The sequence below is a fragment of the Diprion similis genome, chromosome 3 (assembly GCF_021155765.1).
Source record: "Diprion similis isolate iyDipSimi1 chromosome 3, iyDipSimi1.1, whole genome shotgun sequence".
Lineage (NCBI taxonomy): Eukaryota > Metazoa > Arthropoda > Insecta > Hymenoptera > Diprionidae > Diprion > Diprion similis.
In genome coordinates this window covers 1,075,436-1,091,499 of record NC_060107.1, presented here as the reverse complement: position 1 = coordinate 1,091,499, position 16,064 = coordinate 1,075,436, and the positions used below count along the sequence as shown (strand labels likewise).

The 16,064-nt window shown below is 39.0% G+C and overlaps 1 protein-coding gene across 1 annotated transcript; it reads left to right on the top strand.

Annotated features, from left to right (window-relative positions):
• The first annotated feature begins 272 nt into the window (after positions 1 to 272).
• LOC124404625 (RING finger and SPRY domain-containing protein 1-like) lies at positions 273 to 4,974 on the top strand. The gene is made up of 10 exons (XM_046878949.1): positions 273 to 1,300; positions 1,379 to 1,544; positions 2,271 to 2,456; positions 2,524 to 2,590; positions 2,706 to 2,846; positions 2,962 to 3,077; positions 3,171 to 3,314; positions 3,429 to 3,646; positions 3,748 to 4,008; positions 4,101 to 4,974. The coding sequence occupies exons 1-10, from the start codon at positions 1,080 to 1,082 to the stop codon at positions 4,186 to 4,188; spliced, it is 1,608 nt and encodes a 535-aa protein (XP_046734905.1). The 5' UTR covers positions 273 to 1,079; the 3' UTR covers positions 4,189 to 4,974.
• The last annotated feature ends 11,090 nt before the right edge of the window (positions 4,975 to 16,064 follow it).

Below are 16,064 nucleotides of genomic sequence, written 5' to 3'. Positions count from 1 at the left end.
AAAAAATGAGACGCGTTACGCGTTAAATGGCTCCGGCCGATAAAAAAGCTACCTGATCCGGAAACTGCTGGTCACGAAACTCTGCTCTTTAAATTCTTCCGTCAGCGAACGATTCGTTGAAAATTGAATTCACGCGCCACTGCGCGGCCATTCGAATTTCAAATATTCGAAATCGATTGGCGCCCCGCCGAGAGTTATGACGTCATCACGAAAAAACGGGTATTCACAGTGACTTCCAAGTCGGCCAGCAGAGGTCAGGAAGGAGTTTCTCGTTAGCGACGTTAGCTCTGAAGTGAATCACTGAATCACTCGGGCATAGAAATTCGAATTAAATAGAAGCAGGCTGCTGGTAGCCAGTAGTAAAATATCCATCTATGCGTATATGCGTGTGCCGCAATGTGCGAATGACATATTAGGGAGATTCGTTGTTACGACAAACAATAATATTACGTGTTGGGGCTGGAGGAGGTGCGTTTAATGAAACCTTCTTTCTATCACGTATTCATCACGTAACCGTCAGTTAATTAATCCGTACATAAACATACCTGCCATCTCGAATGGATACAGAAACTCCAAGATCTCGGCGGGAATTATCGTAGAAGTCTTCGCAGAAAACGTTCGTGAACGTTAATAAAGGGAAGAAAAAAAGAAAACATATCGCAGTGCCTCTCTGATCGCGTGACGACTGATTCGACTCAATCTTCGGCAAGTAAGTTGCTTTCATTTGTGCTCACCAACCACCTCGATGCGGTTCACGTGTTGATGGTAACTGCACAATCAATTTTCACGGGGGATCCAGTGACTCCCCCGTAATATTATCGTTCTAAAATGAAAATGCGCGAGACGAAGTGTCAGACAAACCGACACCGATTCTCCGTCATATCGCGTCTTGTGAGCGTGGAATTTGAAACGATGACGGATTCCCCCTCTCGTTGATTAACCTCGTTCCTGCAATCCGCTCCCGCTGCCAGCTAGCACCAACCTTCTATCAACAATCATCAACAATATCGGCTGTCTGTCGCCTGTCCAACGCCAGCACACTTTCAAAACATACAAACATAACCTACAAAGTACGCGGGATGGGTAACTGCCTATGCAAGGATACTCAGGACGAGTTGGAACCTTACAGTAATCGTATTCACAATGTGCAAATTGGAAACATCGCCGTACCAATTGCCAACGACACAATCGCCGCCGGCGACACAGCAACCGCATCGCCCACATTCAGGTTCCCAGCATCTGCAAACGTCGACAGACTTGTGCTGGAAACCCTGGGAGTCATCGGTTCGCTCGTCGACAAGTTAGTACCAATCCTTAATCTCGTGTTCTCTTGATATTTAAAGCATGCTCTGACTCTGATGATATTTCTATTCATCAGTGAGCAAGAACCTCCTCCGGCGATGCTGAAGCTGCACGCCATTGCAGACAAGGAAGACGGGTGGATTCAGGTCGTCAGTTCCATGGTGAACGTCATACCAATGAGCGATCCACTGGGACCCTCTGTGATCACTTTGTTACTGGACGACTGTCCTCTACCTTCAAAGGTGAAATGCTCAATGACTTATATTCAAGCTGTCATCATGTTATTCATGTTTTTTTTCTTTCTTTTCATCCGCCAACTCATATTCTAGCTTTAATGACAGAATCTGGTTTTGCCAAATGAGCAAGTAATGAAGTGAGTCACTGGACCTTGCGGAAACTGGTAGATGATTGGTTGTTATTTAATCTTGCCTTCATGGAAATTAGTATTATAATATACGTTTACACGTACCTGCCACTTTGAGATAACTCAATCTAAGATATAAAGATCTCATGACCGACAGAACGTCATTAAGCTGATACATATTTATCTCAGATATAGAACATAATGTAGCAGCTGACAATGAGTATATCGTTCTCTTAATTCTTGAAAGATTTTACCACCTGGTAGTATATCACGTTTCCTTTTTTCTATACACTGAAACTGGAAAGGAAGTCTCTTTATCCTTATCTACATTTCAATATTAATCAGGCTTTGGTGTTCTGTGTTTCAGTCTATTTCGAATGAATATACCTGTATATACACTTTCAGCCAGGATCAGTGGTCCAGGATTGTTCTCATTGATTATGAATCATATCAGCACACTCTCTTATTTCTTTGTATCCACTTGTGTTTCTTCAAAGGTTTTAATTTTTTCCTTACGTTTCATTTGTAGGTACTTCCATAAACTTTTCAATCAACCGACAAACACGATTTGCCTACTTATAAATTATCGATTCTTTGGTTACAGGATTCAGTGCTGAGATTATCGCAGATGTTTCAACTGTCGCAGAAGTTTGGGAACAAAGTTCAAACTAGTGCAACGCAACAGCGCAACATATGCGTTGTGCTTGGTTGTATAGCAGAAAAATTGGCAGGACCAAGTAGTATAGCAATATTATCGGACGCCACGTTAGGCTACCTCGTGTCAAATTTGGTAAGTCATATCGACTCTCTAAGATCTGTTGGAATAAACACTCAAGTTCACATTCATCTCATTTCAGAGAAAAGATGTCGACCCGTACGTAGTACTCTTTTCGTTAATCGGATTAGAAAAATTTGCCCAAACTAGTAAGTAACACACGCTACTTCCGGTTCTAATAATCTGACATCATTGTCTAATGTTAGTTGATATCTCGGTGAGAACAGAATTTATTTAATTTTGTCGTTTTGAAAAATTTTTTAGGTGAAAATAAAATTACAATAAAAAAAAGATTGCTAGCTGAAAAAGGAAATCCGTTGTTGGAGCTTGAAAAATGGGTCGATTCAACCCATTATGTACAACGGCAAGTGGGCTTCTGTGCTCGTTGGTGCTTAGATAATCTATGTGAGTATAATCACTGGGGTTTTCACCACTTGGTAATAATTATTGATTGAAAGTTGAGCTACCAATCTTTCTCGTTAACGTTAACACCATTATGACATTTTGTAATACACTACAGTTTTAATGGAGGGCAGGAAGTACTCCCATGACACGGTTGACACCACAGGCATAAACGTGATGTTAAACACGAAGGATGTAAGCGAGTACCTGAAGATTTCCCCAAACGGTTTGGAGGTACGTGTGATGTTTGTCAAAAGATAGTTATCCTCGTTCTTTTTCCATTGATACTTGATTAAGAACTCAACATTTTTCACAAATACATTTCAGGCACGCTGCGATGCATACTCTTTCGAGAGTGTCCGATGCACCCATCAAGTCCACTCTGGCATTTGGTACTATGAAACTTTGATCATTACACCAGGTGTTATGCAGATCGGATGGGCAACCAAGGACAGCACGTTTCTTAACCATGTAAGTTACGAGATTGTAGAAAATATTCTAAAGACACATTTTTCGCTGTTTTCTGTTTCTTTTCCTGTTTAAGAATCTAGGTTTATTCAGCATTTTATTCTGAATACTTTACAGGAAGGATACGGTATAGGCGACGACGAATTTTCCTTAGCCTATGACGGTTGCCGGAGATTAATTTGGCACAATGCTAGGAGCGAGGCACAGCACGACAGGCCATGCTGGAAAGCTGGTGACATTTTAGGCTGTTTGTTGGACTTGGTCAAGATGGAGATTATTTTTTCAATAAACGGCTTCCCTCTCAAGCCCTGTACTCAAGTTTTTAAAACAGCAAAGTGCGTATCATCGTTCTTGGTACAACAAATCCGTACATTTACTTGAGTATTCCTAAATTTAACAAGGTTTTCACCAATTGACATATTTTAATCGTTATTAGGTCTGGATTTTTTGCCGCGGCTAGCTTTATGTCGTTCCAACAGTGCCTGTTCAATTTTGGCAATGTACCTTTCAAGTTTCCGCCAACAGACAGAAAATATCAAAAATTCAATGATCACGCAAACCTGACTGCCGAGGACAAAGTCGTTTTACCCCGACACATTTATTTGGATCAGTTGAGGAAATTAAGCGTGAGAGAAGACTCGTGCACTTTGTGCTTTGATCAAAAAGCCACCGTCAGGTTACTGCCCTGTGATCATAGGTGACGATTCCTTTCTTTCTTCTATGTGTCTTTCTCGTTCACATTAATAACTGTTGTTCGTTTTCTCACAGTCTGAATGTTTATTCTTCCAGGGGATTCTGCCAAACCTGTTCGAGACAATTGATCGAGTGTCCGATGTGTAGAGCAACGATAAAGGAGGTTGTTCCCGACAACACATGACACCCGTGAAACGATAATTAGCATTTACAAATTAACAATTACTTCCGTTTGTTTTTCTCTTGTAATATAAGTGATACAAAAATACGCAAAGGACTCGCCCCGCAGGATAATCATTCGCGTTAAGCCGTGTATTAAATACATGAAGCATTGTATTATTTCATGCATTTTACATTAGTCGCGTTTCGCGGCTTACAGTATTTCCGCAGGAGAGAAGGACTGAGAATTCTATTATCGGTGAAACCAGGTAGACAGATACATGTGTGGACGTCTACGAAGAAAGAAAAGAAGCCAGGGAAAACTAGCATATCTTTACAAGAAACTTGCTGTAATTCATGTATTAACTTTCAACAGTTCCTAAACTACTGTTAAATATTACAGTGGAAAATTTAATTTTCGCATGCAAGGAGTTCATTCTTGGGGTTTATAGTATTACGCGATAGGATCCAAAGTTTCAATCGATAGTCCTTCTCTTCTCAATCGTACGCATTACATATGTACTTACATTAAAATTTAGTGATATGTAAATGCAGAGAAAATTCACGCTATCGTTGTTATATCTTCGAACACACGACGTCCTACCGATCGATCGTCTCTTTCGTCTCTCGAGAAAGATAATCATGTGATTTCTCAAGTATAAATACCTATATTTTTAAGCTTCCGAAAAGTTTGTATAAAAACAAAAAATATATATACATGTATATATATATATATACACACAGAATGAATTATATTTAATAAATAAGTACAGATTATTATACGGATACGTATTGTATTCTTGGGAGGATACAAGAAGAAAGCAAAGAAAAAAAAAAAAAAAAAAAAATACCGTTGAAAACTGAAATTAACTTCTTATTACAATGACGATTCCTCCCACGCATTCAATGACACGCTTCGAAATTGGACAAATTTTTCTATTTTATACTCGTAAGTGGATCTTTTGGAGGGGAAAGAAAATTGAGGTAAAAAGTAAGGATAATAAATTATTTAAAGGGTCGAAATATTTGAAGAAAACGAAATTACTACGATAATGACAGTCCGTTTAATTTTTGTTAAAAACCGCGCGGTGCGCGATGAATTCGAATTGGAGCGAAGCAAGTGACGATTGCGGCGATTGCGGTGATTGCGGCAGGCATTGGCGCGGGCGCAATCAAACGTGAAATATCGATCGTTTCGATAGGGTCGGGGCCGGCAGAAAGAGAGGCGAAGGGTGAGCGAGCGAAAGCGAAGTCGCGTGAAGTCGCGTAAGCATATCGAAAACTCGCATCTCGATTCAGCCAATTGCGTGCGTTCAAGCGCAGTAGTTTGTTACAACATGGCGGGTGAGTGAGGTGCCTTTGGATGGGACGAGGTTCTCCGAAAACATGAACGATATGTCCATAACCCGTGGTGTTTGTGGGTTTCAGATATATCCTATCTCCAGAATGAAGACCTCGGAGACACGGACGAGAGTGAGTAGACAAACATTACGCAATAATAGCGATTTAAGCTAGGCGGTTAACAGACTCGGACGGCATGCCAGTTCTTCCTGCCTCCCGTGGCTGTGCCCGTGGCTGCGACGACGACGATGCGATTAGTAGTGATAGACGAAGGGGCCGCTGTCCGCCACTCGGTTCCCCTATTTTTCCATCCTCGGTAATTCCGCCCTCCTTTGAGGTTAGAGTACGCGACGTTTGACCCGAGCGACGACGAGTGTCATCCTCCTCCTCCTCCTCCTCCTCGTCGTTGTCGTTGTCGTCGTCGTCGTCGCTCGTTTCTCGGTCTGTGACGATGCGATGTTATGTTGCCGCGGCAGCTCACGGCCACGGCGACGTCGACGAGGATCATCGAGTGATTTTCTCACACGCTCACGTCGCTCATGGCGAAATAAAAATCCTACGGTCTACCGGCGGGGCGGATCAACGCGTTGACGGCGACGGGGCGGGGGCAGAGGGGGCGGCAGGGTTGTGCGGGGGAGGGTGAAGGAATCGGTAGCGTTTTATCAAGCAGGTAGCGCTACAGGCGTCTGTCTCTCTTCTCCTACGATCGCTGCTTCTTCTTCCTCTTCTCCAAAGACTATTTCTAGGAATGAGATAGACCCCCATGTGGCCTCGTCCTCGTACTACCGCCTTTTAACGCAAAGAACCTTCGTCGGCAGCGCCTCTCGCCCTCGTCGTCCTCGTCGTCGTCGTCGGACAGGAGGAAATGATAACGATTCACCTTTTCATCTCTCTGGTCTGATTACCGTTATTAACCGCGTCGTCTCTTCCCCCCTCCAACGTGCAAACTCCTGGTCGATCCGCAATGTCCAAAATTTCGTCTCGCTTCGCTGCACGGCTAATTCTTTGTTATTTACACTCATGCGTGTGCGTGTGTGTGTATGTGTCTGCACACGTACACATGTAAACATATATCATATACATATACATATATCGGAGTTATTATACTTGGCGAAACGCCCCCCACATTCGTCGGCAAGCTTCTTCTTCTTCTTCTTCTTTATACCTACGTACTTAGGTAGATGCCAGTAGCGTCCTGGTCTATTCTCTCCATCCGGACTTGAACTTGTCGAATACGTATACCTGTACGATGCATGCATATACCCTACCTGTGTAACCCGTAACGTACTCGTGTGTGTGCGTGTGTGTATGTATGCACGTGTGCTTTCCACGAAGTGATAACAACCAACGAAATAACTTCTCGGGTCGTTAAACTCCCGACTGACTCGGTGCAGCTAGTTCGTCGTATATAACAAAATAGTCGTTATTATAATAACAATACAGTATGGCGACAGTAATCCAATGATTATATGTATATCGGTAATCGCAGCTGGGAATTATGATTATGATTATTATTATTATTATTATTATATACCTTATAAATCATCGAAATCGTCCGATATACAACAACAATAACGCACGTGGAAATCTTGGCGAGTTATGCATTTTGCTAAAATTTATCCTGAGCTTCTTTCATTCTTACTACTCTCGTCATTTAGCTCGATTGTTGGTTTAGAGATTCGTCGAAAGTCGAATCCTCGGTGCAATGCTGTAGCTTGTGTAAACGTGAGAACGTTGGGAACAACGAACCTGCGTAGCCCCGAATTCCTCCCCTCCTCTTTCTCTCTTTCTCTCTTTCTCTCTTTCTGGCCCCGTCCGAAGCTGCCATCTCGTGTCGAAAATGACAAAGCACGAATTAGCCGTTCGAATGCCAATTACGATTTTCTCTAACTCCGCACAAATTCACGAGCATCACTATATAGGTACCGGTACGCATATTCACTAATAAATAATATAACTCGTCTACCTACGATTAAACTACGTTTTTCGGGTCCTTCGACACTCCGACCTACATAATATCTCGACGCATCTCTTGCGGTGTTCTCGACGACGACGACGACGCACTACGTCTTCGGTCTCGTATTTCCCTCATTCCTTATCTTCCGTCTCGTAGTCGTTGAATGCTCTCTTCTCACTCTTCCTTTTGTTTCCCGCATCGTGAATCGGCATTTTCGAAAATAGAACAAACCGCTACGAAATACGTACCGCAGAGACCGTTTCCTTAGGCTCGATGCGACACGAGTGGTCTGGACGTAGCTATTATAACGATGATGATGATGATGCTAATAATAACAACAACAACAACAACAAAATGTGCCGAAAATTTCGCCGAATCATTGGTCCTCTAATTCTTATGTTTGCACATATGTGTAAAATATTTTTTCTTTTGCACCGATATATCTAATAACACGTAACATTATTTAAATCGCGGTGATTTTTCTTTTTCTTTTCCCTTTTTACTCCGATCTTATAATATTACATCACGCGATCCATACTTTTCCTATATACGCACAACAGATTACACGTATAGAACTGATTATTTTTTTTCCTTATTCCGCGTCTGGTGATTGTATGTGTGTATGTATATTATGTGTGCGTGTATCAAGTTCGATAACGAGTCACTATATGTATACACACACACACACATATATATATATACACGCATGTATACAACGATTCTCACGTCTCAACAATCTGCACGCACCGCCCGAGCTGCAGAGACTGTATATAACCAACACGTAACATGAGATCACGTATGAGATATAATTTTCAATGGTAAATTAATCGCGTGTACAGGTATATATATATATATATACCTATATATATATATGTATGTATAAAACAAAAAAGTTTGGAATGAAAAATTCCGTTGGAAGTTTATATATATATACGGTCTATCGTAAAGAAAATGTGTGAATGAATCTAAACGGTGCCTATATAGGTACAATTAAGTATCGACCGATTGAATTTTCCCGCCATATATTATAGAACACAAAGTAGGTATACATGCATGGCATACATACGTACATACATGTATAAGGTGTAATGTATGCGTAATCGATCATCCGAAATCCAAAATGGTCTCCGTTTGGTTAGCGGCGCAAATACAAACGGCGCGTGTGGCATTATCACTGAAGAGGAGAGACGACTTCGGGCTCTCAGGGCCGATAAAACTGTCTCGGCAATGAGAAAGAGAGAGAGAGAGAGAAAGAGAGAGAGGAGAGAGAGAGAAACGCGGCCCGACGCGACTGTCTGAAGCTTACATTACGCCAAGTTCAGCTCTTATGCGAGGCGGTTCGTGTCGCACATTTTTCTACCTCGTCGTATAATATAACGACGAGGTTATCGCGAAGGTGGAAATTCGTCGCGATTTCGTATCGGTATTACTTATATATGTATATATATATTATATATGTACTTGTTATATCGGTTAGCGTGTTGTCCGAATTTTGTACTCTTGCATTACATGTGCTTTGAAATCGTCGACGCATTGCTTTGCAGACGGTCTTTGGTCTCGTCGGGTTTGAAAAACGCTTTGCGCGCTCTGCTCGCTGGCCAAGACCGCACAGAGAACTTTGGCTGCGCATGGCGGCGTGTTTTAGTCTTGGGTGGGTACCGCGGCGCTCGCTTTATCTGACATTCCGGAGGTCGGTTATCAAGTTGGCTTACTTATTAACAAGCGCCGCCGCCGCCGCCGCCGCCGCCGCCGCCGCCGCGACGACGACGACGATGACGACGACGACGTTTCGGGAACGAGGATTCGAAAGAACCGTACGTTGGGTATCTACTCTTGTGTGCAGTCGAATTATGCCCGCAACTTCGTATTGCGATCGTCTCACGTCGACGTCGAATTCGTATTTTTAAGAAGATGATCTATATGTATAATCGATTTCGAAGTGGTAATATGTATCTCTAAATATCAAAGTCCACGTATCTCGAACATGAAAAACGACTTACCAGCATTATTCTATACCCGATTCTGAACAAAAATATTCTAAAACATTTTCATTCGGCGCAGAAATAAAGACTTCATATACTTATGGGTTCTATGAAATCGTTATAGTCAATTGGTAGGATTCATGGGTTTTTGTTCAGAATTGGGTATAGAATGGGGCTGTTGAGCCCTTTTTTGTTGCATTTCAGACATAAGAACTTCCGTATTTAGAAATATATATGTCAACTTCGCAATCGATCAGGGTAGCCCCTTAAACGGACGTGTTTCTTTAAGTCTCGTCTATAGGAATATTACGAATACACTTACAAAAACAAACAAAAAAACTCGCATTCATTCCAAACAATTTTTACCCATCTCCTATATACATATATATATATGCGAAAATGCGAAATCTTCGGCATTTCCCGACAAAGTTTTCGCAAAAAATGTATAACTATTAAAGATGAGAATTAAAAAAGACTGTCAGTGCAATTGTTTTTACAAAAATAAATAAAATTATCAATAAAAAAAAAAAAAAATATCTCCGATATTTTGCAAAAATATTTTTTATTCATTTATTCCATTTTTTTTTTTTTCGAAAACATAATTATTCTTGTGCAGCCGTTTTTAATTCTTCTCATCGTTTATTTTGGAAGTAAATATTTTATTGTTGAAATTTTTTTCCACGACGATTATCTTAATTTTGATTAAACAACCGTAAATATATCTTAGAAAAGAAAGAAAAATGTATATGAAATTATTTATTTACATTCGTGAAAATATCGACGTATTAAAATCTCAAACTTTTTACCCGCGTTGCCTGCATATCGTCCATAATGCATTCCACCCGCAGTATAATGATCTGCAAAATTGTTGCTACGGGAGACTGAAAATTTGATTTTTTATGCAAACTCTATAGACACACGTGCCTATACAAGAATCTGACGCAGTGGCAAAAATTATTGTATATTTAACCATATAACCGTACAAAATAGTTGACGTCAATTTGCGAAATTGGCTTGCAGACTTATACGTAAATTAATATACAATGTATAATAGTTTTAAATTTAAAATTAAAAAATTCTTCAATCTATAACTACATATAAATTCACTAACTATTAATTTAAATAACCGATAAATTTCTTGCATTTGCAAATCGAATGAACGCTGAATTCTGCACTATGCACTGCAGGTTCCGTATATACCTATCCGAATGAATTTTTAACACTGCAGAATCGTTTCGCACGCGGATAATACCCTGTTGCTAAAATTTATATATACATACATACCTCTACATGATCCGCGCGATCATCCCGCGGACCCCGTATTAATGGCCGACGTTGCAGACTGTATGCTCTGAGAGCAAGCCTGACTCGCAAATGAATTTTTCGCGCCCTGCAATTCGCATGCAGAATAACGCTCGCATCGGAGCTACGTAATAATGCAGCTAATTATGCAGACTTTTTCACTATCGGGTTAACATAATTTTCATCTGTCGGTAAGACCCTGCACGTCGTAATATTGTATACATATTTTGTGCGTGTGTGTGTGAAATCGATCAAATAATAATCATCGCGAATATTTAAGCTGCGTAGGTACGTGAAATAGAATTATCGTTATCTATTACGCACTTGCAGTTTCGTCAAATTAGTTCCCATTTTTATTTCTTGATTTCATTGCGAATTTCTATAACTCATTTGAACAGTCAATTAATTTGCGCCGTTGGTATAAACATTTTTAAACTATATACAGGTGTTATATATATAAATTAATTTTATACGATAACTTCATAAGCCGATATTTTCAAATCATGCGAGTCAAATGACGCTTTAAAGCGTCGGTTTTATACGAATTTTGGTGGGTTATTCTGAAATTTTTAAAGCATCGCTTATCAGCGGGAGAAAAAATTTTATTATCGTAATTGCTTATTATTTTTGTATAACTCGAGGCTTCGAAGGTTTTCATATTTCGTTCGGTACTGAACAGGGGGGGAACAAACAAAAAAAAAAAAAAGAAACGAAACGAATTCCTTACAAACGAATTGAAATCCAGGTTCATGCTACTGGAAAATCGCGGGTAAAAATATCGAATTTTCATAGACGAAAAAATCTTATTCGCAGAATTTAAAAATTCGGAAAGCTTGAGTATAGAAAATCGAAAGTATTAAAAATCAAAATACTGAAAGACAGAATATAGAAAAGTCATGAGGCTGAAGTTAGTCACGTTAACGTAAAGAAACTTTTTCGGGAAAAATTAGTGTTTCAAGTAGTCAGGTTTTGAAAATATCAACACATTTTTCTGAATTTCAAATATTCCTGCAACTGTAAAATAACGATTTAACAAAACGTTAATCATTGCGATAACGATACCAACTTCAGTCTCATGAAAAGTCAAAACACAGAATACACAAAATCGAGAAACTCTATACGGAGTCTCTATATTATCGAAAGAAATTCTGACGATTCTATGTTCCAATCTCTCCGATCTTTCGCTCCTGAATCCTCGTAAGTACTTTAAACATTTCGAAACTCTAGAGTAAAAATCAAGTCACCGTCTCTTCAAAAACTCGATATTCTATCCCTTCGTTTTTTTTTTTTTCATTTATAAAATCGCGCTGTAAAATAGCTGCGCAGTTAGAGACGAGCTGAATTATGCACCCCGGATGCAAGTGCAGTGCAGTGCAACAGCAGCAGCAGCAGCAGCGTCGTCGAAGGCAGCAGGGTTAATGGCACAGCGGGAAACAGGCGGCGAGGAGTTCCTGGAATCAGGGTAGTCCTAGAAAACGGGTTTCCGGTTCGTCCTGCCCGAGGCGAGGCCAACATGCGGCGTGAAACCCGCGCCCTGGGAAAAAAACCTAAACTTTTCTCCTAAATAAAAAATTCACCCTGCCTCGCCCTCCTCGCCCTTCTCGCCTCCCCTTCCCCGCCTCCCTCTCAGTGCGCAGGATCAGGATCGCCAGCTTCCCGGATGCCTGCGGGACGCCTACCTGTTAGGTTTTACAACGCGAAGGTTGTTTCTGTATTTTCTTATTCCGTGTGCATTGCCTGCGATTAGATTTTTTTGCACGTGACGCGATTCGCGAATCTCGTGGATTTGTCGGTTTGTCTGTCTCTATATCGTTGCCCAAATAATTACAATCTGCCACACGAATCAAAATGTCACGAGATAAGAACGCGGATAATCATAAGTAATAATCGATTTTTTATTAAGTCGATCATTTTTCAAAACTACATTCTTTTTCCCAACGATCGCGGATTTTCGTTTTTGCAATATCAATTTATCCGATTTCAGTATCAGTTAAACACCTATTTTATATAACAAGTGAAAGAGATGAATGAATATTTTCACCTGAAATAAAAAAATATTTCGAACGGAGTTATAGAAATTATCAACAAAAACTTTTCCACCGTTAAGACTACGTAATGAAATTTATGAAATTTTAGTTTCATGTGTACAGTTTCTAAAGAAAAGAAAAAACAAACACAAAAAGCACGAAACGATCCATTAATCGATTAACTTTTACCGATTCAATCGAGTCGTGTTCGATTATTTTTAACTTAACGAACACTTGCTGACCAGGTTCGACGAGTTGAATCCTTAAACGGACTTGAGAAACGGAAAAACGGATTTGCTCGAACAGAACTCGGTTATTAGGGAAGTTGGACTGCCAAAAACGCAAACTTTTTGTTCAAATCCAAATTTTTTCTAAAAAAAATTTATATATATATATAACCTTGGAATGAAATAAGATTCGACATCATGGAATGAAATCAAAGTAATCTAATGAATTTTTTCACTCGCTGACTTTGATTCTCTCTAGTTTACTCGGTTGTTGTTGTTGTCGATGTTTTTGTTTTTTTATTTTTAGTTTACCCAAACTGCACACTTGACGTATCCTTAAAATGAGCGAAATTATCTCAGGATAAAAACTGCCGAAAGCAGGAATGTCAACACTTGTTATAAAAATAATTGAACAGTTTATTTGACAACGTAACATTTGGGTGTTAATTTTTTGGTGAAATTTCAATTTCAATTTCATTTTAATCAATGAGTAAAAATTTATTTAAACTTCAATCGAGACATATTAAAACTTGAAACTCTCGTACGCGTATCCTTATTTTATTCGCACGATCTGTAGTGTATTTTCTGGTATCATTTATTATGAAGTAGTTGAAGTATGTAAAAAAGGAAAAGTTTTATCTATCCATTACCGTTTTCCCGGACGTCCTTCTCTTGCAGCTGCAGCCAACGCAGGATCTTGATAATCCTGACGACAGCCAATCCCATATGTCGACTGATTTCGGGAAAGGTTGCGAAAGATACGCGGAACAATATCTAATAACAAGCTACGGTTCTTTTGAAAAATAATTTTGCATTTTTCGATGATATAAGAAAAAAAGAGAAAAAAGGATAAAATAAACAATCGGAAGATTAAGAAATAGGCTAGAAAAGTAGGCGAATTTTGAAAATTTTTATCTAAAAAAACTGTTTGCTCGATTTCGTCAGTTATTTTTTTTTTTTTTTTTTTCTCATTTCAAAATTTATACGTTCAGGTATATTCAGTAATTTTTTCTTTTTTACTTTGGACAGTCGGTTGATATAAAATAAAAAATTCCAACGGAATCTTGAAGCGTAATTTTTTTTTTTTTTTGTTTTTTCTTCTATTATTAAGGAAACGGTGAACGTTTCGACTTTAACGTTCGTTTTTCGGCCTGAATTTAACACATTTTTTGGACTATGAAAAAATAGATCATTGAATTAAAAAAAAGTCATACGCAACGAATGTAGAAAAATATTTTGTCCAAGTTTGGTAAAAATTGTTTCGAGACAATCGAGTTTAAAGTTTGGCGAATCGGCCGCAATTTGTATTATTCTTCATACTTGAAATTTTGAGAAACGCGAATAAAAAGAATGTAGACTTTTGAAATATTTTACTCGGATGTGCTTCCTTAGAGTTAATGTGACGGACGCGGCTAATCGAACGAATGTAAATTTTTTATTCGACGTTTATTATACTCGCGCAATTTTCCATCGGCATAGACATTTTGCGCAATTGATCCTCGTGAATATTTGGATTAATACAGTCATCCTGTTTTTGCTTTCGTCCTGTGACGCGGCTGGTGAGTGGAAACGATGAATCAGTTTTCCGGAGAAAATTTCACTGCCTAAACGTGACGATTCACTTTGCGCGTTACGATGCGTGAACTTGAATCATAGAAATTGTTCATCCCTGCCGATGACTCTGCGCGTTCTTAGAGTCATCTGTGAAATATTTATTAACGTAGGTATATATATATATATATATATATTTGAATGACCGCGATCCTGCGATATTTAATTATCTCTAACACGGAATGACAAGTTCTTAGAAAAATGCCGAATACACGCATCATTTCTTCTCAGATTTATGATTATGACTAAATGATTCAACATCCTGCTCGATGTCTCATCAAGGACGATGATAAACAAGGACATGCATAGTTCGCAGGTCGATTGTTAATGATTTTTGCAATCCGGAATCGCTGATGCGAGTCATCTGCAATAAAGTGTGAATCGTTTCTACACGTATGATTCAGAAACTGAATCGTGACTCGAAATTAGTCTGTCATTCTGACGTGGCCGGAAGAATTTCAAAATTTTTTTTCTCACGTACTCTCGATCATTCGAATTAAATTCAATTTGTCACGCACCATTCCGGAAATTCTTCAAATTATACGCAACACATCCGGGATATTAAAATACAAACTCATATATTAATATAATCTGCATGACGATAATTCGGGGAAAAATAATTACTTAAAAATCTTCTTAAACACGATATTTTTCAGATTGAATCATCGCTATTAAAAACGATTATATATTAAATACATTCGGGCTATATTTGAATTGAAATAATTTCAAAGAATCACGATCATCGATTTACGTTGATCCGATCGATAAATAATATAAACTTTCTTTATTTATCGATCAAATATTATAACGCGATAAAATTGTTTCATCAAAAATAATTATAAAAAAAAAAAAAAAAAAAAAAATATGCGATCTGCATTTAATGTGCACGGACCATACCTGCGGTATTACAGTGTTAAGGTAGCGCACGACGTACGTACATCGACGAACACGCTGTACACGTGCTGATATATGTATATATATATATATATTCAAACACGCGGTCAATCCAAGCCGCCATTATACGCCACGGTATTTGAGAGCGGCGGCCATTTTCCGATTGCAAACTATAATACATGTGTATACATACCTATATAATAGACGCTGCATACATTCATAATAACTTACGCGCGTATCTTAATGCCCGCCTGCGTGTGTATAAATTATATACTCGGGCTGTTTCCGCGAGAGCGCGCGCGCGCGCTCGTGTCACGTGCGCATACATGTAAGACGAAAAATTGCGCAAGATCGTATTTCCTCATTTTCATTTTTCAATTTTTTATTAATTCATTTTTTTTTTTTTTTTTTTTTTTTTTTTCCAACACCTTTCGACAAATCTCATTTTCATCGTTCAATCTCTCTGTATGTTACGGATGATTTTCTTATTTCTACCTCATTTTCCCTCGTATGTTTGTCTCTCTTCTATGTACTCCGTATCTCGTTTAAATAAGTATGAC

Excerpts from the sequence above, each read along its gene's own strand:
- LOC124404625 (XM_046878949.1), top strand. The coding sequence starts at position 1,080 with ATGGGTAACTGCCTATGCAAGGATACTCAGGACGAGTTGGAACCTTAC. Across the intron at positions 2,457-2,523 it reads GCTACCTCGTGTCAAATTTG|AGAAAAGATGTCGACCCGTA; the intron begins GTAAGTCATATC and ends ATCTCATTTCAG. Across the intron at positions 4,009-4,100 it reads TTACTGCCCTGTGATCATAG|GGGATTCTGCCAAACCTGTT; the intron begins GTGACGATTCCT and ends TTATTCTTCCAG.